The 25,478-nt window shown below is 37.0% G+C and overlaps 1 protein-coding gene across 1 annotated transcript in view; it reads left to right on the forward strand.

The window, feature by feature from the left end:
- The window catches only part of GUCY1B1 (guanylate cyclase 1 soluble subunit beta 1), a 41,907-nt gene that overhangs the window by 12,324 nt on the left and 4,105 nt on the right, over positions 1–25,478 (forward strand). Inside the window, exons 3-13 of the mRNA XM_071431941.1 lie at positions 3,548–3,648; positions 4,637–4,755; positions 9,037–9,234; positions 17,724–17,954; positions 18,347–18,463; positions 19,284–19,417; positions 20,123–20,320; positions 21,995–22,232; positions 23,114–23,254; positions 24,427–24,581; positions 24,894–25,020. Coding sequence (XP_071288042.1) covers positions 3,548–3,648; positions 4,637–4,755; positions 9,037–9,234; positions 17,724–17,954; positions 18,347–18,463; positions 19,284–19,417; positions 20,123–20,320; positions 21,995–22,232; positions 23,114–23,254; positions 24,427–24,581; positions 24,894–25,020 — 1,759 coding nt within the window. The remainder of the gene's footprint in view (positions 1–3,547; positions 3,649–4,636; positions 4,756–9,036; positions 9,235–17,723; positions 17,955–18,346; positions 18,464–19,283; positions 19,418–20,122; positions 20,321–21,994; positions 22,233–23,113; positions 23,255–24,426; positions 24,582–24,893; positions 25,021–25,478) is intronic.

The following is a 25,478-nucleotide window of genomic DNA, read 5'->3' on the forward strand; positions in this document are numbered from 1 at the left end:
TACCTGCATGAGAAGTAACCAAGAAGTGTAATCCCCTGCAGGAGTAAATATTTACTTTGACAAATTTTCTAGAAAATTTTGCTCAACTTAAAAATATTTTTAGTGGGAAATACATCAGTAAGGCTACAGAGAAGATGGCTGCTGAGTGATCCAAAGCATCTAGAGTAAACTAGGAAAAAATAGTTAAAATAATTAAATGGAATAGAATGAAATAACTGAAATAACCAGGGGTGATTTTAAAAAGTGGTGTCTCAGAGAAATTGCAAATATTGAAGAAAAACTTTGACAAAGTAAACTAAAGACAAATAAAATAAGAAAAAAAGAAGCATAGCTTGGCACAGAGAAGTAAACAGGAAAAGTTCCAGTCAATGTAGTTGGAAAAAAATGCAAGAAGTTTTGAAAGAGATACCAACATCAAACTGGGTCAATTTTTCATAGAGAAAATTCTCACACAGAAAAGCTGTATCTACTGAACTGTGTAAGTATGCAGTATTTTTGAGGATGTTCATTGCTTTTCCAGATGTGTGTATTATCCTTTGTGGTTTGGCCCAGATCAGAGAGACTAAAAGAAAGCACAGCATGTATCAGAGATGTGGGAAAGTTTGTTCACCCTTTGCAAACATCCCTCCAAACTGTAGCTGGCTTGTTACAGACCATATTATGAGAACCAAAAAATCAAGATGGTTTTCTTTTCTCATATTCATTTCAGTTCTGTTCTTAGGAGTTGTAAACTTTACCTTCCTGTCCCTGATTGATCTCTTATGTTTCAAGACATCATTTCCCACCTCTCCTCCTGCTTAAGACACTGCTTAATTAAGGTGATTATAAGATTTTTCATGTCATTGGATAGAGAATGATGTTTCTTTTAGGTGGAATTATGAGGTACATTTAGTCACACCTCCCCTATAACCTTGTCATTTTCCTTTAGGAAAATTGCTTAGCTTGTGTTCAGTTCATCATTCTTAGAGTGAGTATAAAAATGTTTATGTCAAGTAACAGTTTCAATACTTCCGGTATTAATAAATAATATATTTTTATATGTTTTTAAAATAATATAAAACCAGTGTTGTGTAATTTTTGGACAGTGGGAAGAATGTGAGGAGCAAGATGAAAGGAAAATGAAGAGGAATAAGAAAATAATGGGTTCCAGATATCCATTAAGTGAACAGATTACCAAAGACTGATGATTACAAACTAGAGGGTTAGAGGACAAGTCATTTCACTTAGGTCAGTAAAATGCTGCCATATGAGATGGCAATCAGTCCTTCCCAGCAGAACCATTTACCATCTAGCAGTTATAAGAGCAACCAGAGTACTTAATTCTCAGACCTCTTCCCTTTGAGTACCTCAGGAAATGTTTCTGTTTCTATGGATGGATAATTCCACTACATCTGTAAATGCTTGAATTGTTCTGCAGGCATTATTATTTTGTATTAATTAACTTTTAAAATCAATGACACCATTTTAGGAAATTAAAACCTGAGTTACAGTCAAAGAATTTGATATTAATTTATGGGTGATTATGTTATGATAATGGCGAGAAAGTGTTTGATATGACAGGGGATGCAGGGTTTTACATAGTAGATTTAGAATTCTACTTTTTGTAGGTCTTTGTAATTCCTCTGGTGACCCAGAAAAATTCAGAAGTTAGAAATATTGGCTCTGTAGGCTTGAGCCATATCTCAAAGAGCATTTCTTTGTATTTACTCAATTTACCAGGCATACTCTGGTAAAAGCTCTTCATTACCATGGTACTAGTAAATGATTGTTTACTCACTGTCCTCTTTAATTTGTACATTAGAAAAATAATTACACTACTACCAAGTTGAGGAATGTCTTGATTTGCATCCCTTGTCCTTAGAATTTTTTAAGAACCTACCTCATAATCTGCCTTTTTTATAGTTTTTCTAATTCTGAGGGTATTTTTCTAAAGAGCAACATCGTATACTAATTTTTTTTTTTTTTTTGGTGTGATGCAAGATGTGATTCAGTAATTCACTTCAAGGCTTTCCTGTCTCTTTGCCTTTCTTTTGACTTCCTGAAATGAACTGCAGCATAGAGATACATTTAGATGAAAGGGTATAATTTCTTTTTAATGAGGTAGCTGTGACCCTCCACCTGCAAATATAGTAATGATGCTGTGATCATATTAGTTTTGCTGAGCCAAAATATATTCTAAGTACATCAATTAGAGCATGAGTACTTACAAATGTCTCCTCTTTCATCATTATTTCTGCAAAGCACAGTGTCTCTATAGAGAGTCATAGTAGGCAACACCACAGGAGGTGAGTACCTATTTTAAAAAGCACACTGAGAAAGGAGGCTGTGCTCATTTTCCAGATGAGGACTTCGATAAACAGGGCACGACTTCATCAGAGAACACAGCAGGCCTCTCTGCACATCTCCTCATTTGCTGAAGAAAAATTTGCAAGGGAAATAAGAGCAAATACAGAATGCTGCTTTACATGAAACTGGGCAGAGACAGGGCCATGTCCATTGGCATGCTCTGTGCACAGCAGGACCAACCCCATGGGAGCTGCCTCTTCAGTGTCCTGGGGTCTGCCTGCCCATGGAGGTGCTCCAGGAGCTGGGACTCACCACTCCTGCAGCACCAGTGGCTGGGCTCCTGTGCTGTGCAGACAGGGTAAAACAGGGAGGAAGGCACATGTGGGTCCTCCCTAGTAACTCACTTGTGCCAGATGCAAAGCTTGGGAGGCACATTCATTATCTGGGGGATCAACTTGTTTTCCTCAGTAAAACAATAGACCCTCCAGATTTGTGCTGCCTTTTGGACAAGCTGCTGACTTGATGTTCAAGTTGAAGAGAATAGTAAAGGACATGAAAAACAAAGCAGTCATTTTGTTTTGGTTTTTTACTTGGTGTAAGTGTGCACAGGACATATATATGAGTCTTGTCTTAAACCTAGGTCAGAGAGTTGTTTCCTTTAGTGAAGAAACGTGTATTTTTATTCTGCTTTAGCTAAGTGGTGATCTTTTACACGTGAGAATAGGTGTGTGATATGAGAACAAGGCCTTGCAAAATCCTAGCATCCTTTTTCTTCCTATCTGCTTGGCATGTGCAAAATTCTGAAAAAAGATATTTGATTTGGTACCTGCATCTGTATTTTAAATTCCTCTTTGGACGTATCTGCAAATGGTTGTTAGAAACATCCCACGCCTTCTGTAAATAAAGTGTAACTAAAATGTGATGGAATGAAAAAGCAAAAAGTGTTTAAAGAGCCCATCATGGGCTGCATTATTGGTTAGTCTCTTATTTTAAAATGCAGATTTTGTCTTTACTAGTACAGCAACTTCTTTTTGAGGCTCTGTACTGAAAAATCATGTTTATTTTCTTGTAGCTAATTATTATTTTCAGAGCACTTGTGGTCTGAAATATTTGTATTGTACACTAATGACTGGGATATGGAACAAATTTATTTCTAATTTTCTGTCTTAAATAACTATACAAGCTTACTTGTTTTAAAAGACTTTTATCCATATGGTGCTTTTCCCTCAAGCAAACAGATTTTATTCTGTTTTCTTTTTAGGAAGGAGGCGCAGCTGGATGAAGAGGGACAGTTTCTGGTCAGAATAATTTACGATGATTCCAAAACCTATGACCTCGTTGCAGCTGCAAGCAAGGTCCTTAGTAAGTAATGCAGATATCTTCTTTACCTATTCATCACAAAAAAGGTAATATCCTCCTGCCCCCCAAACCTGTGCAGCAGAGAGGAACAGGATTTTGCACAGGGGAAGTGAAAATGGAGTATTGGTCTCAGAATTTTTTTTAAATCTTAGGAGAGAGAATTGTATTTCTTTATTTCTCTAAGAAAAATTTACTTCTTTTATTGCTTGAAATTATTTTTATTATTTCCAAAGTATTCTATCTTAAACTGAAGAAATATACCTCATCCACACAACATGGGCAGTGTAACAAGCAGTCGTGAAGTAACAACATCCTGCTGCAACTGCAACTTTCAATCACTGCTGCAAGAGCAGTGAATGAATGAATGAATGAATCCTTGATCTCTGCTGAAGAACAGTGCTGAGTCACAGAAATGCTTGTGGCATTGCATTTAGTTGCATATCAGCCACTGATTTGGGTTGCATTCATTTTCAATCATTGCAGCTCTGGTCTAGAATTTAAAAGGTAGAATTATGCCCATCAGCATTATTTTATCTGCAGGCCCAAGTGCGGTATGAAATTGTTTTGCATCAGTAATTAGCCAAGAATCTGTAAGACTGATGACTGTAGTAATGTTGAATTGGAGCAGCTGATGTGGTTTCATGCTTTTGTAAATTGGAATTAACTCTGCTGAGGCGAGCATTACTAACAACCAAGTTCCTTTATTTTCAAGAAGTGATTCATTTTTCTGTATCAAAATCTAAATGCTAAACATGTGTGAAATGCACAGTGTGGTGAAATAATAATAGTAATTGGTAAATCTTAATGAAATTCCTGTATTGGATACTCTTTATTTGCCATATGAACCCTGAATCTTGCTTTGTTCTTGACCTACTGGATCTGGGTAGTGTTTTGGTACTGTCTTTCTTGTTTATGAATGCAAGAGTAAAGAAATAAGTAAGTGCATGAAATACAGTGTTTGGACTGAATCATATTTTCCTGTTTTAACTAGATTTAAATGCTGGGGAAATTCTTCAAATGTTTGGGAAGATGTTTTTTGTGTTTTGTCAAGAATCTGGTTATGATACAATTCTACGTGTCTTGGGCTCAAATGTCAGAGAGTTTTTGCAGGTAAGAATTTTGTGCAAAATTGTTTCAGATACCAGACAGAATTGTTGCCTAGCCAAAAGAAATTTAATTTGAAATTCCAAAGAGAAATTTGCAACAGGAGTATTCATATGCTACTGATTGCAGGGGTGGTCTGTGTTAAGTACCTTATTTATTGTAACAGAAAATGTGATCTTCAGGTTTTATGATATTTCTTCTGTTATCTCTGACTAATCATAGATACTGGATATTTCTAGTAGTATGTTATGTACAGAGCTAGGGCTTATAACAGCTTATCTCTTAAGATGTTATCCTTCATCCATGAACTGAGGGTGGGATACTGCAGAACAGCATAATATTGCATTATAAACACAAACAAAATTAAAATTATTCTTTAATAGCATGGAAGAAATGTAGGGTCTTCTCTAGAGTGTTATTTCTAGGTGTAGAAAAATGGCCTTTTTGTCACCTGAAGATTGTTCACTTCTGTAAGCACTTTGTATTTAAGATTTGTGATCTACATAACTCTTAGAGAGAACTGTGTGCTGTAATGAGGTTAAAAGAATTGAACTGGAGAATGCCCAAAAGCTGACTTATCAAAATTCTTGATTTTCTCTGAATATATAGCAGCCTCTTGTCATCTGTACCCTTAAAATCTCTCCAGCATTAAGGGAAACAGCAGAATCATAGTTTGTTGGATTACTTGAATATTTACTTCTGTGTCTCACTGCCCCAAAACCTGCATCATTCCAGAGCATCCTAGGTGCAGTCAACCCAGACTTCTTGTACAAATCCCACAAACTGTAGTTGCTGGGCAGAACAGAGAGTATGTGGATGTTCCAGCATATCATGAGCAATCTGTAAACCGCTCTGGGATGTGACATCCTTTTTATTTCATAGCTTCATTCACAGGCTGCCTTCAAAGCAAGCCTTCAGATACTTTGGTTTTATACAGGAGTAACTTTGGTTGCTCATGTATGGGCCAGAAATACAGATTCTGTCTGCTTTCCCTCATGCCCTTTTCCATATACTTCTCTTTTCATTCCTTACCATGTGTGCTGGTGGAAGGACTGGACATGGTTGTTATACACACCAAACATCTACAAAAGTGGAAACAGCTTACATTTATATTCTTCTAATGACAGTATTTTAAGTTTCTTTGTTTGAATTTCAGTGTTAACAGATGACATTGGCTATTTTATACTTCTCTAAATGTTAACAGGACTAGCATATTAGTAGCTGTGCCAGAGGTGTATTTTTTTAGCTTTTTATTGCAATGGAAAATCAACATTACCTGTGATTTATTACTTTTACATCTTCCAGCAGTCATAATAGGTCAGGAAACTACTTTATATACCTGTTACAAAAATAGGTGCAGATTGGCTTCAATGTCCCAAACTTTTCTTAGATTCTTAACATAAAAGAGTTCCAAAAGGTGCTTCTTGAAATGTACAGAGTCCAGGATATATACAAAATAATTGAGAACTGCAGCTTTTTAAAATATATAAAAATAAATCTCACCTTTATATTCCATTTCCTTTGACATCTCAAGAAAATTTAGTTTATTCATAGTTGAAACACAGGTACTTCAAGCTTCATGAAAGAGGAAAATAAAAAGGGCAACTAAATAAAATATTTATACTTTATGTGAAAAACTCAAGCATGGGAAATTTTCAAATCATGTTTAAAGACACTGTGCCAAAGAGAAGCAATGTGAAAAGAGGTACCTCCTAAGAACCCAAAGTGTGCTTTTATGTTCAGTTTAGTAACTTTCTATTGAATGAAAATCAAAGTGGTTAGTTCTCCCATTTAAGGAATTGTTTACATGGCTATTGAGGCTTTCATACTTCAGTGCATTGAAATTCAGGGGATTAACTCCTCTTTTAGATAAGTCTCCAGGTGCTGTGTACCACACAGCACTGAACAGCATATCTTTGTATTTCAGGTGCCAACCACAGCTCTCACTTTTAGACAGACCAAGATCAGCCCCATTAATTTGACTCCTTGTTCTTTCCTGGAGATTCCCTTGTGTTTCTCCATGGAGCTGATCACTGTTCTGATCACTCATAACTCTGGAATTGTTCTTTGGTCCCAGCACAAGCTCTGGCATACATCTGAGCAGTCTAGGAGCCAAGAATTTAGGGAGAGAACTTAGCCTATTATGACATTTACCTGACCTCACCTCTGGCTCACAGCAGGTGAACATACAGGAAAAAAAGACATTCATTCTTTCAGAATGTGCAATATCAATTTGAAATGGATCAAGCACAACAAAGAAATAGGAGTAGGAGTAACAATGACAGTGTCTAGGTCTAGGAGTGATTTCAGCTCCATGATCGAGGAGCGAGGTTTGGAATACAGTGAGCTGTAAGTCCCCACTCTGGAAGATTAGAGAGTAAAAGCTGAAGGACACATCACATGGACTTCACCTGTGACACTGCTTTGACAGAGTCAGCCATAAAGCAGTGGAAGGGTGGCAAAGTGGTTTTGCAGAGTGGGGCTACTGCCAGTTGTTAGTCACACTTGTACCAAATCTTTACTTTAAATGTTGATACTTAGGCAATCATTTTACAAAAATCCTGTCCTTGACATTGGCTGTTCCCTGTTTGAAATTCTTCCGCTGGTGACTGTGTAACTGAAAGATTATTGTCTTTTCCCATGTATCTCCCTGGGAGTTTTTCTCCAAAAGGTCAATATATCCCAGCTGTTTCTGAGGCATATCTACTGAAACTGCAGCTCTGCATCCATTGGAGGAGATGGTGGGGCAATCTTTCAGAGTCAGTCATCCCTCTTGCTCTTTTCTCATCCACACTCTTTCAAAGCAGTCTCTTCCAATTTCATTATCTTGAACCCTGCAGAATTCTTACAGAGTTTGCCTTCAAGCATTGTGGTTTTTTGTCAGTGCCCACTAACAGCTGGAATGAATTGACACCCAGATTGTTGCCTCTTCATGTTCTAATTTGGAGATGTTGATATAGCAACAAAAACATGAATTTGAAACAAGCTGAAAAACTGAAGGAGGAAATTCCAGGCTAAGTGCATCCCACGGAATTCATTGCTAAGAGTGTCATTTTGTCTGGAGGTCTCCAAGAGAAAAGGCAGCTGTTCAAGCACTTCACAGCTCACATGAAATCAAGTTCAGTGTGCCTCCACAAATTGATGATCGACAGATGCTCGTGAAAGGTGGAGAATTTCCCAGACAGCACATTGAAAATATTTTCACTTCACTTCCTATGTTGGCACAAAACAATATGCAAAGCCTGATGATAGCACTCACTTGCAGGGCAGTGAGAGAACAACATTTAAAATATGCAGTAATGTTCTGGACTTAAGATGCAAAGAGTTGTATGAATTTTAGAGGATAAATAAAAAATTGTGGGTTGCAACTCTATCCTGCAAACTAGGTTTCTCTTTCTATGTTAAATGTACAGTAAATAGCAACTTGGATCCTTGATAATTGCTTCACAATCAAAGTTGAATCAAGTGTTGTGTTTTAAGTGTGATTTTGATCTCACTGTTCTCTTTAATATCCTGATTGGTATGTCTATCAGTTTATAATTTAGCTTTCCTCTCCATATCACAATTTGTCTGGTTGAAATGTAAAGTTAAATATGTGAGATATCTGGGAGAATAGCAGGGAAAAAAAATCTCTTCCCTTTTTTGAACAACTTTTCCTGATAAATTATTACAACAGCTATGCTATTTCTGTTTATTTTGTGGAGTTTTTAAATTATTGTCAGAAGAAAAGATATATTTAAGTTTGGTCTTTCAAGCATTTAAATCTTTACTTTAAAATTTGAACTTTGTCAGGCCCTGTAAACTTGATTTTATGGTGTCAGAACTAGGGTTTTGCACTGATAATAAGGACAAAGATTTATGTTTATTTAGACATGCTTATTTGTATTTGGCTCCTGAACTCATATTTGAAGAGTAGATTATAGAGACAAGAATTAGAAGGAATGAAACTGGATGAGGTACCAGAATGAGAAACACACAGAAGGTCTTTAATCATCTGAATGTCTCAAAATACAGCATAATCAAGCACGACTTCTTACTATCTGGAGTAATTTATAATAGTCCTTATTTTTATGCCACTCATTGTTCAAATGTTGCCATGGTGGATATAACATTTTGGGCTACCTGAAAAGCCTGCTGTGATGGCAGTTCTACAGAGAATAAGGCAAATGTGTAGAAGTATGAGCACTAGGAGAAAGGGGATTTTCAGATTGGACAAAATATGTGCTTACTTTCTTCATAAATAGTAAGTGAATGCCTTATAATCATGTTTTTAATTTTTCCTTCCAGAACCTGGATGCTCTGCATGACCACCTTGCTACAATTTACCCGGGAATGCGAGCCCCTTCCTTCAGATGCACGGATGCAGAGAAGGGGAAGGGACTCATTCTGCATTATTATTCTGAAAGAGAAGGTCTGCAGGATATTGTCATTGGCATCATCAAAACAGTAGCTCAGCAGATCCATGGCACAGAAATAGACATGAAGGTAATGTTTGAAGCTATATACTCATTGAAAATTTATGTCAATAGGAAAAAAACAAGAAAATTAAGGTGAAGTGATGGCAAACAGTAAATTTCACTGTTGCTGTCTTCTGTGAAGAAATGGCATCAGTACTGACTCTCAGGAAGAGCCATCATCATTTGTGTTGCTTGAAGGACACAGCTATGTGCTGAGAAGGCCGGCTCTAATTGGCAGCCAGACCTGACTGGGAACGGTACAGAACAATATCCCCTTATTCAAAAAAGGATTGTAAAGAGCACATGTACAGAAATTAATATTGGCTCATTTGAGGTGCTTCTTTCCCCATTTATTTTATGTTTGGCATATATTTCTTACTGTCTACTGTGTTCTCTGAGAACACAGACATTTCCTCTTTGTTTTATATTCTTCATCTGTGTGCAGACTAATGTGAGGCTGATCTTCATTGGTGAGGCCTGGGAGCAAGCACTGTTTTCCTCCCAGCCAGCATGCCAAGTTCTTCCCAGAAAGAAAGATATGTTTGTGGGTTTCTCGTTGTCATTGCATGGAAGTGTGACTGGATATGCACCTAGAGCCCCAGAAGTGAAAAAAATGTTCCTCAGCGACAGAGTTTATGTAATGACATGATTGCTCTCTCGCTTGTAAAATGGGAAAGAGATTTCTTCTTTGCCCATACAGAGCAACAGAAAGACTCAATTGATCAGGTCCTGTATATGTAATAGTATAAAATCAGAGTTTGGTCTAATGTGTGGGGGGAGAAACAAAAAATGAAATCTTTTTTCTATTAGAAATATTACAACTAATATAATTTTTTTTCATCAAGTAGAAAAGAATCTAAGCAGATACACCACTCAGTCTTTGGGTTTTTTAAATATTCCCTAGTCATACTACATTTGCAGCACAGTTTCTTTGTATGCTTTCTGAGAAAATCCTTTCATTATTTTATCGCAAAAATGTGATCTTGCTCAGGTAAGAGATTTGCAAGCAATCCAATGACAAAGTTATTTTTACTGCTGACTTGGAGTATTTGCCTTTTAGATATCCTGCTCTAAGCTAGTGCAGGTTTATAGTAGATGTCTAGTTGTGTATAGTGTGGTGATATACTTGTGTCCTTGTTTGGATTCTATTTTGTAGAAAACCACAGTTCAAACTTTGCAGCAGGTGTTAGTAATCAGATACAGAAGGATACAACACAATCAAAACAATCCTCTTTTTAGTTCCCTGTTTATTTGAAGTGTTGAGACAGACAAGGAGTACCATGTTGGAAAGTTGGCTGCAAAAGTGCTGAAGCTGTTGCTTGACAAGCATTTCTTTTGGTAGCAGTTTAAGCAGTCCCTGTACTCTCAGTGCTGGGTTTGTCCTTCAGCAGCTTCTTCAGCTCTGGCTTCCAGCTGGTGTTAAGTTATAAAATAAACTATACTGAGGAAGTGAACTGGGTTCAAAACAACAGGGTTTCTTTTTTGGATTTTTCAATCTTCATGTGTTCCTTTACCTGGCTTACAGTCCTGTCTCTCAGAGGTTCACAAAGAGGCAAAAGTGATCCATGGGGCAGAGGAGAAATCTGGGTTGTCCAAAGCAGCTAGCAGCACAAACTTTTGATAAACTGTCCTCTCAATCTGAAGGTTACTTTGCTAAGAAAATTGTATTAATATCTATCTAGAACTTCTCACAAATAATATATGTTCTAAAGAGGTTTAAATATTTATTATATATTTACTTCTTATTTTAATGTGACTGTTTTAGGCTTTTCTGGAAATTTTACAGTTGTACTGTAAATAAAGAGGTATTTAATACTATTAGTCAAACCTACTGTAAATGAATGCAAAATCTAATTTAAACCTACACTGTTCTTCTAGACTGTCTGAGGTAGAAGCACATAGGTGCCTAAAAATAGTATTAAACTCTAAACTGAAGAAAGTTTATATTGTCTTATTCTGTCTGTTACCCCAGTTTTAAACTTCTCCCTGTTGTACCCTTAACCCTGAACATTTTCACACCTCTCCTGATTAATAAAGCCTATGTCTTGACATCTCTAGGACATTACACACTGCTGTACTCCACAGGTACTCACAAACTTCAGGGGTAGATGAGGAGAGAATTTATTCTCTAAAAATGAAAAAAAACCCCTGAAATTTGCAACTTATCCACACATGCTGAAGTCTTCCTCTGTTACTCCACAGGTCAGATATTAATCAGGAATGGTATGGAGTGAAGTACCATTACTTTTAAAGTAAAGTCTGGCGTTGTAATAAGTAGGTAGCTTCACTGTTCAAAATATTGAGAATAGGAGAAAAAGTAGACCAACTTCATCTCCATTCTTTGCCTCATAATTTAGTGAATTAATGCTGTTGTGTTTTAGTCTGTTAGCAATGAATTGTTTGAAACAGCACAGCACAGAAGAACAATGGAATTGCTTTTAATTCCTTCAGGTTTTGTGGACCAATCAGTGCCTCTACTGTAAAATTTTTGGTTTTGCTTAAGGAAGAATGGGTTTTTTTTTGAATCTGATAGAAACCTCAGTGCCTAGCTCAAAGTTTCCAGTGTTATTACAGGAGTTGTCTTCTGACTTGCAGAAAGATTCTGAGTTGTCCTTTCAAATGTCTTTATCCAAACATCTTACATGACAGTCCAATACAGGACTGACTTAGTAAGTTCTGCAGTTCTCTTTCTATTAGTATAATGTTGATATTTGCAATTTGATGTTTAAGACTTTGTTATCCACTTTTCTTCTCCATCTGTTTTAAAGAAATGCTTATATAAATCTGCTTGAGAGAATACAGGCTTCTAATTCTGTATTTTCGGGAAACTTTGGTTGAATTTGTCTAATACATTACAATCTGTATAGGTGGTAGCAGAGATTAATTGGTTTTGATAATGCTGGTTTTGTTTCATTAAGTGGTTAGATTTTGTTTCATGGGTTACAGAATGGCTGAGGTTGGAAGGAACTTCTGGAGGCCATTTTGTTCAACCTCACCTGCTCGTGCCTGGCCACCTAGGGCCAGTTGTTCTGGGCCATGCTCAGACATCTTTCAGCTATCTCTAGGGATGGAGACTCTGCAAATTATTTGGACAACAGGTGCCAGTGCTCCATTTCTCTCACAGTAGAAAAGTGTTTCCTGATGTTCAGACAACACATCCTGTGTTTCAGTTTGTGCCCATTGCCTCTTGTCCATCTGCTCTCCAGGCTGAACAGTGCTGGCTGTCTCAGCCTTTCCTCTTCTGAGAGATGCTCCAGTGCCTTGATCATCCTAGCAGCCCTCCCTAGAGGGAGTGGACTCTGTCTCATAGCTCTGTATCTCTCTTGTGCTGAGGAACCCACAGCTGGACACAGCACTTCAGGTGTGGCCTTTCCAGTGCTGAGGAGAGGGGAAGGATCACCTTCCTCAACCTGCAGGGAAAACCAGCTAATGATCACAAGAGGAAACTAAATATTAAAGAACTATTGTTCTTGTTTTGTCTCACATTGTTTCTTTTGGTAGAGAAATAGCCGAATAGAAAAAAGTTTTAATTCTATCACCCTTCTTCAGCCTCACACACAACAATTTTGTGTGTGTATATATATATATATATATATATATATATATCTAAAACCATACATCTTCTTCTAAAATAAAGCAGGGCTTCCTTTTTCCAGAATGGTGTTCTTCAGGAAGTGTACATTCTCTTTTAACACCTAGAGTATGTGCATGCAGAAGGAAAGGGGGGATGGGGTTGGGGGGAAGTGTAATTTTGTTTCTGTTAGATGTTGTTAGCCCTGAAAGGAAACCAATTTGTTTTGAACTTGGATTCAAAATTCCGGTTGAATAGTTCCGGAAAGCCCAAGTTGACATTAATTGATTAATTAGTTCAAATCCAATTTTCCTTATCTTCTCTGATATGGTAATCCATTTTTAGCAAATAGAGCTAAGACTAAATCATTTTTGCAGCAGGTATTGTCTCAAAAATTGTTGCTGACTTTGTGTATGTGCTGAGAATGTTCACGTTCTGCCAGTCTCAGTATGAGAACTAAAAAATCATCACAATGCTGGTGACAAACTTTGTCATGAGATCTCTGTTAGCAGCCTACTGGCTATGCCTTCTCTTGCTTCACTTGTCAGAGGTTGGTTGTATATAAATGAAGGTGACCTGTGAAGGTGAAGTCAGGACAGGGATTCCCTCAAGGCTACTAATGGTATGGTCAACAAAGAATGTTGTACATAATCCAGCAAAGCCCAAAGAACTGTTGGGAGAGCAGACCTTCTGCATTTCTGTTATTTGAGAGCAGACTATCAAAATCTTTTACATCGGGAAGATGTTTTACAATATAAAAATAGAAAAGAACAGAGGAAGTCCTTGACAAGATGGTAATTTCAGGCTTGCTAATGGTAGTGTGAAAAAACAAAGTGAAGATGTGACCAGCTGGAGAGCTGGTCTAAAAAATACTTGGGTACTTGTCATGGAAGATGAGCAATACTGGTCCACACATTACAATGCTAACTGTGCGTGAAGATAAGTCAGTCATGGAGCATGGTCAGTCTCTAATTTTGGCACTGGGGCAGCTGTAAACTTCACTATCTCCAGGCACAGTGGTTTGGTGAAGTGAGACAGTCTGCTCTGAAGCCAGCTGCCAGGGACAGATATCCCCATGGTTCTATCTTTGGGTATGCAAAACTGAAAGTTTTCCACTGCCATTTCCGCAGTGAACTCCTTTGTTTTGGGATCATTCTCAAGCAGCTACAGCAAACTTTGTTAAGCAGCATTGCACAGTCAGTTTTGATCAGAAGAGATCAAAAATTTCATGCTGTATTGGCCTTTAAAGGGCAAAACCCCTCTGTTTTTGTATTAATTTTCACAATCTCATCAAAAAAGAGCCCTGTCCAAGGACATTCTATCCTGCCATGCTGAAATACGAGTGTGTCCTGGGGATATGCTCAGATCTACAGAATTGAGTCTTGTAGACACATAGTGACAGCTTAACAGATAGCATGTGCTCATTACATATACTGTATCACAGCAGTATTTCTTGATTTAATATCTTGTGTGAAGCTCACCAAATACATTAAACCACACTCATTTTAAAATAACTTCTCTCTCAATTGTCATTCCCTGAAATATTGGTGTGACTTTTCACTTGATTAGGAAAGGACAAACTCTGGAGCTACATCTCCTGGAAGGCACTGGCAGGTTAGCAGTAAGATGTTATATATTCTCTTTGAAACCAAGAGAATGATTTCTCCCTTAAAACTGCAGTTTTAACTGCAGTTACTATGGTGATTGAGCTCTTAGACATTGTGAACTGATGTCACTTCACCAGCTAAGACTGCAGGGGGAGGAAGAATTAGACTTGATTGCTGGCTTTGTTGCTTTGTGACTGAACTTTGCTTTGTCAAGCATTTATCAGAGGCTTCTTCAACAATATTTAAATGATACTGAAATTGTTTGGCTTGCAAACTTTACTTGCAGAATGAAACAGTAGATAAGTTCTATTCTACTTAAGCTTATCAGAGTATCTAGGGCAGGTCCTTATGCCAAACAAATACCCGTCCAGTTAGTTTGGATCTATAGGTGCAAGGGTGAAGGAACAGAATTTAACATCTTAAATTAACAGTCAAAAGTGCTAATTTTGAATTTGCTGACAAGCTGAATGACGTAATGAGATAGGAAGATTAGATAGTTCATAAGTTGTGTGAGCAGAAAGGACATAATGAAATTGCATATCCATTGGGAAGTTAATTAGGGATGCATCAGTAGATTTTGTAGCCTGGAGAGGGGTGTGATTAAAGCATCTGTTAATAAGTGTCTGTGCATAAATGATCAGAACAAAATTGCATAAACCAGCCATGTCCACAGCATATCATGTTTACCAGGAATGTGCTGCTGGCTCTGTCTGCCTTGTAGGTCTGACACATGTCCATGTGTTTGGCCTGGTGTTGATTTGCTGCACTAGCATGTTGCACTAACACAGCAGGCATTTCTAGATGCCCTGGAGTCTGGTCAAAAATAGTGTTTCAGATGAACTTGAAGATGCTTGGGAAATTTGCAGCTTTTCACTGTTACTGACACAGTTCTAATCTGTAAAGGTTAGGAAAATAGCACAGCATGTGTGAGGACTGACTTTGTCACTGTGAGCTTGTAGGATTTGCAGAGGGTCATGGCTCAAACTAGCTAGATGTCTGGAAGCATGTAGCAGTTCTATTTTTATAGGTAGTTTTCTTAATCTAAGCCTGAGTTTTGTTCACTGATGCATCATTCATTTATAATAAATGAAGTAAAATGGGAAGTTATTAAAAGCAGCCTGTTAAATGCTGCATTGTAGCAGGAAAAAGTCTGTAAGTACAGGTTGCTAACAGAATACTAGTGTGCAGTCACTAAGATGGCTATAAGGAGATAATCTGTCTGGAAGGTGATGTGTTGTTAATATGAACATTTCCTTAACAATTATTAGCTTCTTTAAAATCAGCTTTGCTGAATTAAGAAGGTTTTTATCCAAAATATGCAGGGTTTTTTTTTCCATTTGTGGCAAGAGCAACACTTTAAAGTAAGATCCAAGAGTGGAAATAATCTGGAAGCATAGATAGTTCTAGAGATAAATCTTCACAATTTTAAAAAGGTTTCTGTGTGTAATCTCAGCTTTCTCTGGCCACAATAATGGTACTGTTAAAATAAAACCTGTGGGAGTGTGCATGAATGATAGAAAGTAAGAACTAAGACTCTTGACTGCCTTCTGATAATCTTCAGTATGACCACAGTCTCTCACAATTTCAGGGATAATGATTTAAAAGGAAGATGCAGAAAACCTTTAAATTCTGAATTCAGAGGAAAACTAGGTGTTCATCTACTATGTTCCATTCTCCTAGACAAACCCACTTAATATGTTTTCCTCAGATGACCACCATTCATTTTTTCTGAGGCTTACCCCTTCTTAGGTCATAATTTCCCACTTATTTTTGTCATACACTGAGATGTGGATTACCAGTACAGTTTTTGAGGCAGTTAGGTTTTCTCATCATCAACATTTGAATTTATTTTTACATCCAGCTTTGGGTACCTACATTAGCTGGTAAATTTAGTAGGCTGATCTTTCTCTAAGTTACTTACATAAGCAATAGAAAGAGGAGAATAATGCAGCACACAGCTATAGAGCACCTAAATTGGCCTCTTCCTCTAAACTGACCTCCAGAAGAGCCTCTCTTTCCTTCAAATGAGCAGTCAATTTGTAGATCAAAGAGCACTGCCACCTTAAATTAATCATCATTTAACAATAAAATACTGTTTTGTTGTTTTACATTCCTCCATTTGTTTAGGAGCAAATAAAGGCATCAGCACTCCCTAGCCCATCAAGTACTATTTTTGGCAGTTTTGGATATGAAATATTTAATAAACTTAACATCTCTGGGATCAGATGCAGTGTTTGTGCATTCTGTTTTCAAGTTGTAACTGTTAATCTCTGTGGTTAAGACTATGTGTAAAGGGAAAAATCAGGATGATTTAGAAATTTTAAGAAGTCTTTTTTTTTTTTTTTTGCTTCAGTGACTTTAGGATCAGAGTCAACATGAAAGTAGAATCAGGTGGAACATGTTCCAGAAAAACACTGCTAAACAATACTATGTAAATAGAATTAGAATTGTTCTTTTCCAATCATTAAGTCTAATTAAATTTGAAAAGAGGTGGATTTAGCTTCTCAGGGTGAATGATGTTATTCTACTAGTTATTGGCTTAAATTATATTGTCATACAGGACTCTCGCTGCAAACAAACTAATCCCTATTAATTTCATATTTTTTACTAACTTTGAGTAAAATTACTGAAGAGTGTAATGCTGTGTTAAGGACACCTTTTTGATATTCCACTGATGTAGATGATTCTAGTTTTGCTGTGATTTCCTTTAATATGGAATACAGCCCAGAGAGGATTGCTTTTAGTTTTGTCTGTTGGCTCTGATCTTGCAGTCTGCTGGGATGTATGAGGACTGTATATCCTAACATGTGCTCCATGCACTTTCCTTCTTGTTGTCAGTGACACACCCACCCTCTTAGCACTATTTAGTCAGCACTAAACAGTCAGCACTATTTGCTGTTGTGTTATAGACCTTGCAAACAACTTTGATCAAAATAAGGATTATGGGGTTCTGTGGGATTCAAAGCTCACACAGGTTCATTTCAGGGGAAGGGGCCACCCTGTTTTTTGGCAAGAAAAAAAGCAAGCACAACCTGAGCCTTGACCCCTTGTTTCAGGATTTGCATTTCACTCAGGCTTAATAAATTGTATTTGGGTGATCTTCAACATGTTGCTCTTGTAGAGAGCAACTGTGGCTAAGCAAAGGCATAGTTATTCACCTGTAATTACAAAGACTGTGAAATCAGAAATTCTTACTAGAATATGGTATTTTTCAACATGTGAATATAATTCTTGAATTTATCTTTCTCCTCTAAATACATTCCTGTCCCCATAGTAGCACTCCAGTTGCTAATGAGTAGCAGAGTTTTCAGTTTTTCATTTTTTTCTTCATTTCTCTAGGTTATTCAACAGAGAAATGAGGAGTGTGACCACATTCAATTTTTAATTGAAGAGAAAGAATCTAAAGAAGAGGACTACTATGAGGACCTTGACAGATTTGAAGAAAATGGTACCCAAGAGTCTCGCATCAGTCCCTACACTTTCTGCAAGGCATTTCCTTTCCACATCATATTTGACAGAGATCTGGTGGTCACACAATGTGGCAATGCTATATACAGAGTCCTTCCACAGGTTAGATGATTCTTATGCATGGATAGCCATAGAAAATTCATAATGATAGATGCTTCACAGGTTAATTATAAAGATGAATAAAACAGATTTAGGATTCTCTGTCTGAACAGCATTCCAATGTAACTGTATAATATTTACTAAATTGTGCTTCTCTTGTTAGAAAAAGAACTTGAAAATAACCTAATTCTACAACAGCTTTTTTCCTTATGGTCATGTCCATATGCAGTAAGAGAATAATTCGAAAACCTTGTGATTCAGTGGAGAGATGCATAAATCTCTTCTATTCAGTATTGTCATCTAATAAAATGGAAAATAATTGCTCTAGGTATATTTTTATTATAAACCATAACAGTTGGGTTTTTTTTCCTTTTTTCTTTTTTTTATTATTCTAGCTGCAGCCAGGAAATTGCAGTCTGCTGTCAGTTTTCTCCTTGGTCCGGCCTCATATTGATATTAGCTTCCATGGGATCCTCTCCCATATCAATACAGTCTTCGTACTGAGGACTAAGGTAACTAGAGAATATTTTCCCAGTTTTTCTTTTAGGAAGTGTGCTTTGGAGAGATAAGAAGTGCAGAAAGCTCAGAAGTCTTCAGAGAAAATTCTCTGTAGTATGCCCAGACCTTTTTGAGTCTTGAGCCAAGAGTGAGTCACAGGTATGAATTTGTGAATAGCTGTTAAGCAGAATGTTTTATAGGAGCAGTGAAGGAAACACACTTCATGCATGATGCCTGCTCTGCAAGGGGCCAGTCTAGTTTGTGTGTTGTATCAAAGCAAAGGTAGACAGGTTATTACATTTACTTCATAAGAGTGTGGGAGAAAAATATAAAATATGTTCTTGCTTGGGCTCCCTATGTTCATACAAAGGTCTGTGTCCTGTTCTCTAAAGAGGGCAGGAGACAAGGTGCGTGATATGAGCAGATGCAGTGTGTAGGGTAACACTTACTACATCAAGGAGCCTGTTTATTTAAAGAAAACTGTACCTGAGAGAAACCAGCATGATTTCTTAGAGATGATCCCAGGCACAGATAGAACTTCACAGAACAGGCAGTACTATTGCCAAAACTATTGTTAAGGAGCAATGTGGAAAACAAAGAGTTACAAACATGAATGTAAAGAAAGATACCATGCTTTGTGTCTTCAAGGTAGCAAATCATTGTATTAAATTATAGACAGTGCATGGTGTTCAAACGAGAAGTTAATGAGGGCTTAATGTAAGCTGTAAGTCTATTACAAATATTCTGACTGCCTTTGTAGTGAATGCACTTACAGACTAGGCCTGGTGCATAACACACCATTGCCCTTACACAGTGGTGGCTTTTCATCACCAGGAGGGGCTGTTGGATGTGGAAAAGTTGGAGTGTGAAGATGAACTGACTGGCACAGAAATCAGCTGCTTACGCCTGAAAGGGCAAATGATCTACTTGCCTGAAGCAGACAGCATTCTCTTTCTTTGTTCACCAAGGTACTTCAAACCTAGAGAGTTCTATGATACTGATTTTTATTTTACAATTCCTAATTTTAAGAACACTTATGAGAGTAGTACTACAGAGACTAATTGGTTCAAGTATTGATTTAATTGGTTTTGATGTGTTTATATTAAAAGAGGTAGGAGCATTTAAACATTGAAACTTGGCTGAGTACTAAATACTCAGTATAAACATTGGCTTGCTCTGGCCCAGTTTGTACAAATGGTTATTCCTCATATTCCTGGTTTTTTTAGCAAGTTTTATCTTTTGTTTTTTACTCTGAGAATGCTAAGAAATGTGACAATTATTTGTTTTTCTGTGTGGATTCATGTATTTTTGCAGTAGTTTTAATGTAATAGATTGGTGATAAAGAAGTGATAAAGAAGTGGTTGGAATGGAGGATTGAATGGAAAGATTCTTTACATAATCTCACTTTGTATGCTGAAGTACATGCATTTGATATGCTCATGGAACTCTTTGTGAGAATTCTGTATTTAAACACAAAAATCAAGAGCTGTGGGTTAAAATGAATGATCACAAATAAGGTGTTTCCTAGAAGGGATATTTTGTACAGATCATCACAAGTTCAGAAGCTTCATCTTTCTCCTGTTATTCAGCAGACTGCTGTTTATTTGAGTTTTAAGCGCTCCTTTGGCAAGTTTCATTTTACCCATATTATTGTATATTTCTCTGCTTTGCAGTGTGATGAACTTGGATGATTTAACCAGGAGAGGTTTATATCTGAGTGATATCCCATTGCATGATGCTACCCGTGATCTGGTTCTTTTGGGAGAGCAGTTCCGAGAGGAATATAAACTGACCCAGGAGCTTGAAATCCTCACCGACCGACTGCAGCACACACTGCGTGCACTGGAGGATGAAAAGAAAAAGACAGACACGTAAGAACCAAATCCCAGTTTGGGCTGAAACACTCAGAGCAATATATTATTTATAGCTACCTTCTTAAAAGAATAACAGAATCTTGTAAGGAATAGCAGAGATAATCAGGACTGGTAATTTTGGAGACGAGAAAGAACATTTAATAGAGTATTTCTTTATTTAGATTGTCAAATGTCACCCACAGTCTAGGCCATTGTATGCCGAGATGTTTTGATGGCTCCCTCCCTGATAAGAAAAGTCATAAAAAATGAGCTGACAATTAATTTTTACTTGTGAATTACCTAAAATTTTGGAAACTTACATGCAGTCACTGTAGCAAAGGTGAATTTGATGAATGCCCAAGTGCTGTTATTTGACAGAGTTCAGTAAACCAACTTTTGTCTTTCTGGCACAGGATAATAGAACAGAAAACCATATCTTATAAACCTTGAAAACAGTTTGTGTAAAGCTGAAACTTTGGAATAACTTAATGCTATGAATTTGATGTAGTAGTTACTTGTAGAAATAAATTTGGGTTTATCTAGATATATGTACATAAAAATAACACGTAACAGTAAGTGTGCATTGGGCCCCAAATACTGTACTACAGATAACTATAAAGTCAATTTCAAAAGTCATTAGTCGATGGCATTTCAGCTCAACAATGACTGGCAAATTAAAATAAAGCTTTTGTGAAAAGTAGCATGGAGTTCATGATTGACTCCTATTTATAAAACACAGTCCCATCTCTGTATTAATTCTATTGATAGATATGTTTTTTTCTGTAATGGAAATTATTTTAAAAATACTTGAAAGGGATGGACAGGAGAAACAGAGAAAACAAAGCCTAAGAAGTATTTTTTCTCTTCATTCCTGTTGGCTTACTTTATAAAGTCATTTTATCTTCAGGAATTCTTGCCTTCATGGCAGCTGCTGGAACAGATAGTGTCACTTACTGTGTGATGTGCCAAAAGTATTCACTAATTATAACTCAAGTAGTGAACTTGCCAAAAATGCAACTAATGAGGGATTGTGCAGGAGGCTGATGTTCAAGATTTGTGAAACAGTCAGAGATCTACAGGAGGGAAATGGACCTTAAGATAGGAGTTAGATAGTTGAAGAAAGACACATGAGAATAGGGTGAATTTCTGTGTGTGTGATTGGATTTTATTTGCATAATTTATAATATGAACAAGTGTTAATACATCATATAGACTACTTTTAATAAGACACTCTAGACCCTAAAAACAGCATGCTCAATAGAGAGGAAGCATTTAGAAATGCATTAATTGATCAGAGATGGAAAACTGTTTGATCTCTTCGTGGTCTTTTTTGCAGTTTTTATGGTTCTATGAGAAAAACCATATTATATGAGCTGAGGATGTGGCAGAAAGAAGTAAAAATGATCCAAGGCACTACTAACAAATCATGTCAGAAGAATTAATAACATGTCTCATTTTGTTGATAATTTAGATGTATATTCATGTGTTTGAAATGGTATGCTGATGTAGATCACTTCCTGTTTTCCAAATAACATACTCTTCAGTAAACACCTTTTCTATTGCTTGTTGATGGTAGGAGTGTGTTAGAAACGCTGTGGGGGGTAGGAAGTTCATGTGTGAAGAATGCTGCTGTAAACACCTTTCTCTAGATTCTCTTTTTTCACTTTTGCCTTTCTTTCCTTGCCTGTGTAGGTTGCTGTACTCTGTTCTGCCACCATCGGTGGCAAATGAGCTGAGACACAAGCGCCCCGTTCCAGCCAAGCGCTACGACAACGTCACCATTCTCTTCAGTGGCATTGTGGGATTCAATGCCTTTTGTAGCAAACATGCCTCTGGAGAGGGAGCCATGAAAATTGTCAATCTTTTAAATGATCTTTACACAAGATTTGATATTCTGACTGATTCACGAAGGAATCCATTTGTTTATAAGGTAAAAATAAGATTTCTGAAGTATCAAATCTGTTACTTTTCTATAATATACTATGGTAAATTACAAAAACAAAACTTCATAGCATTAAGCTATTGCAAAATCCAATCTTCTTGGATTTTAGGCTTTTAAAAAAACAACTTATGTTCTCAGTCTGAACTGTTTTACCTGATGTTAGATAGCTACAGAAGAGTATTTTGGTTATCTCTAAATGTCTGAAGGAACATAAAGTGCTAAGTTCTCATCATGATTTCTGCAGTCACCCATTAGGTGGACATATAAATGTACTTCCACATTTAGCTGATGTGAACTCATACAAGCCATTTGTGGTTCTTCTGACCTTGTGCTTTAAGTTTTTCAGTTCTGTTCCTGAGTCTTCTAATTGTAAATTATGACTTACTATTCAGTTACTCAATGTGAATTTCATTCCTTCATTCACTTCAGGAGTGAGGTGTAGTTGCAAATGTGGCTGGTAGCAGGAAGGTACAGAGATAGAAATATATGCATCCCATAAATATGTATATGTGTTTGCTTGTGTGTTTATATCTATGAGGTTCATTTCTAGGTCTTGCTAGAACTGAATTTTGTGTCCTGTACCATGTGAATTAAGAGTGTGAGTCAGAACAAACATAGAGCTCAGTTTCATTTAGAAGACACCAGAAGAGAGACTCAGGTTTACACAATCACAGTCATTGTAAGTTGCTACATTGTGGGTTTATGATAAATCACCTTCAACAACAAGAAGAGATGACAGTAATTAGGGTGATTTGAATGAAAGGGAAAGGGAAGTCTTTCAGAGGACAAGCAGTCTTGAAGCACTACATCAATTCTAGTACTCTAAAAACCATAATAATGAAGTAATTGAAAAATATCTGTCTTGATAGGTGGAAACAGTTGGGGACAAGTATATGACAGTGAGTGGTCTGCCAGAGCCTTGCATGCATCATGCACGATCTATCTGCCACCTGGCTTTGGATATGATGGAAATTGCAGGCCAAGTTCAAGTAGATGGTGAGCCTGTACAGGTTAGTAAATGTGGGCTTGAATGAAAACCCCTTCTTTGAGAGCATGATAATGTTTTTGGATAAGATAATGCTCTAGTCACAGTCCATGCAGGGGGTGGGCCTTGTTACTGTGTAGGTTTTGAGACTGATATATACAAATAATATGAGAAGTCATATGTAGCTGTGATGTGTCCAGTTCTCAGACCTTAAAATGCTTATTGTGCTTTAAAGGGTAAAGGACTTATTTAGGTCCACATCATTTATGTCTTTTTTCTGATAATTTCAATATAATCAGTGAATTCCTATTGTGCATCAAGTATAATCTGTTGAGTCTTATTCAACTCAAGGAGTAGAAAAATAATATTCCCTCCCTGATATTTTTCATCATGCCTCAGATCCTTATGTCAGAATGAGACATTATTGCGTTAAAAATTAAAAAGAGAACTGCAGTTCCATAGACAGGTACAGCAATGATTGCTGACACCAGTGTATATTAGTGGAATTTCACTCATTGTGGGACTTTCTGGAGATGCTGTAGCACTGATACAGAGCTGGGCAAGCAGCATTGACTGTCCTCATCAGAAGGCTGTGAGCAGAAAATGATTAATGAGTGCAATGCATATTTCTATTTACATGAATGCTGCTGTTCTATCACCTAGCTTAGAGCTGTGTACTTCACTTTGTCATGGAGCAAAGCAGTGAGAAGGTTTGATTTGGGGCTTTACAGTAACTGTAATGTGCTACTAGAATGAGCTTGTCCAAACCTCTGTCCTATCTCTTGACCTTCTGAATACAAAATACCATGATTTTTCCTTTGAGAAATATCTTTTTTTCTTGACCTGTGCCATCCTTTTCTGCACCTTCTGAGCAGTCATTAAACACAGACCTGCAGAGTATGCCTCTCTGCCCACCTCTTTTTTTATTTTCACAGTACATAATAACAGCAGGGTGGAAGCTGGAAAATTACGGAGTTTGATTGTTCACGTGGAAGGAGAGGCATGACACTGTACTAAAGTTAAAAAACAAAGAAGTGACAAAACCCACAAAATGCAAGGCTTTGAACAAGCAGGAGTAGCACTTTGGAAAAATAAGCTCTAGTAGATATAAATAGCATGTTGCCTGTGTTTAGTCAGAGGCATCAGATTAATAACGTTCCTTTTGAATATTCAGACCTAATTTTTTTCTCTCTAAAGATAACCATAGGAATCCACACTGGTGAAGTAGTCACGGGTGTCATAGGTCAGAGGATGCCACGGTACTGTCTCTTTGGAAATACAGTCAATCTTACAAGCAGAACAGAAACTACTGGAGAAAAGGGAAAGATCAATGTCTCTGAATATACTTACAGGTGAGTGATGTATTATTTTTATTGGTATTGACATCTTAAAATAAATCACTTTGTCAGCATACCATAAAGGTTTTTTGGAGTTGAAAGTGACAGTCCTGCAACCATTATTTAAGTATGTGAGTTCTCATGAAGCTATATGGCAAACTGCATTATGATACACAGTTATTGGTCTGCAAATTTAATAATGATGTAGAGATGGAGTTGAATCTTTTGGTAGTCTGCTCACATACATGTAGCATGTTTAATATTTTGCATAGTTTGTGGCATGCATGCAAAGTCCATTCATTTACATGTTTTCTCTTTCAATTTCAGGTGTCTTATGACACCAGAAAATTCAGATCCTCAGTTCCACCTGGAGTACAGAGGTCCAGTTTCTATGAAGGGCAAAAAAGAACCAATGCAGGTTTGGTTTTTGTCCAGAAAGAGTACAGAGACAGAGGTATGAGTAACTAGAGTGTAATTTTGTTTTTTTCCAAACATAAACATTAAAAATTTAATCTAAACTATGGAGATACATTTACATTTGCAAAACTAAATGTTCCACAGAAAAAAAATGATGACTTTTGTGCAACACTCTTTCATTAACACATTTATTATCTTGACAGTACTTGAAAATCCTTGATTATTTGTCTTTGCAGTTTGTGCAGTTCCTGAAAGAGTACTTTTGATTTCAAAAAGTCCTTGAGGGAATGCCAAGTGTTTAAATATTTATATCTCCCTCTTACAGATTTCTGCACTGTACTAGATTTTGCTATATAATGTCGGTTTCTGTTTAGCTGACATGTCTGGTTACCAGTACTTCAAAATTTGCCATTTGCTTTCTTGCAGTGAGTGAAAAAATGTGCTTTCAAACTTTAGGCAACAGTCAAACAACTATTTGCAAGCAGGTTCACACCT

The sequence above is a fragment of the Agelaius tricolor genome, unplaced genomic scaffold (genome assembly GCF_023055355.1).
Source record: "Agelaius tricolor isolate 1412-34295 unplaced genomic scaffold, bAgeTri1.0.p SCAF_8, whole genome shotgun sequence".
Taxonomy (NCBI): Eukaryota; Metazoa; Chordata; class Aves; order Passeriformes; family Icteridae; genus Agelaius; species Agelaius tricolor.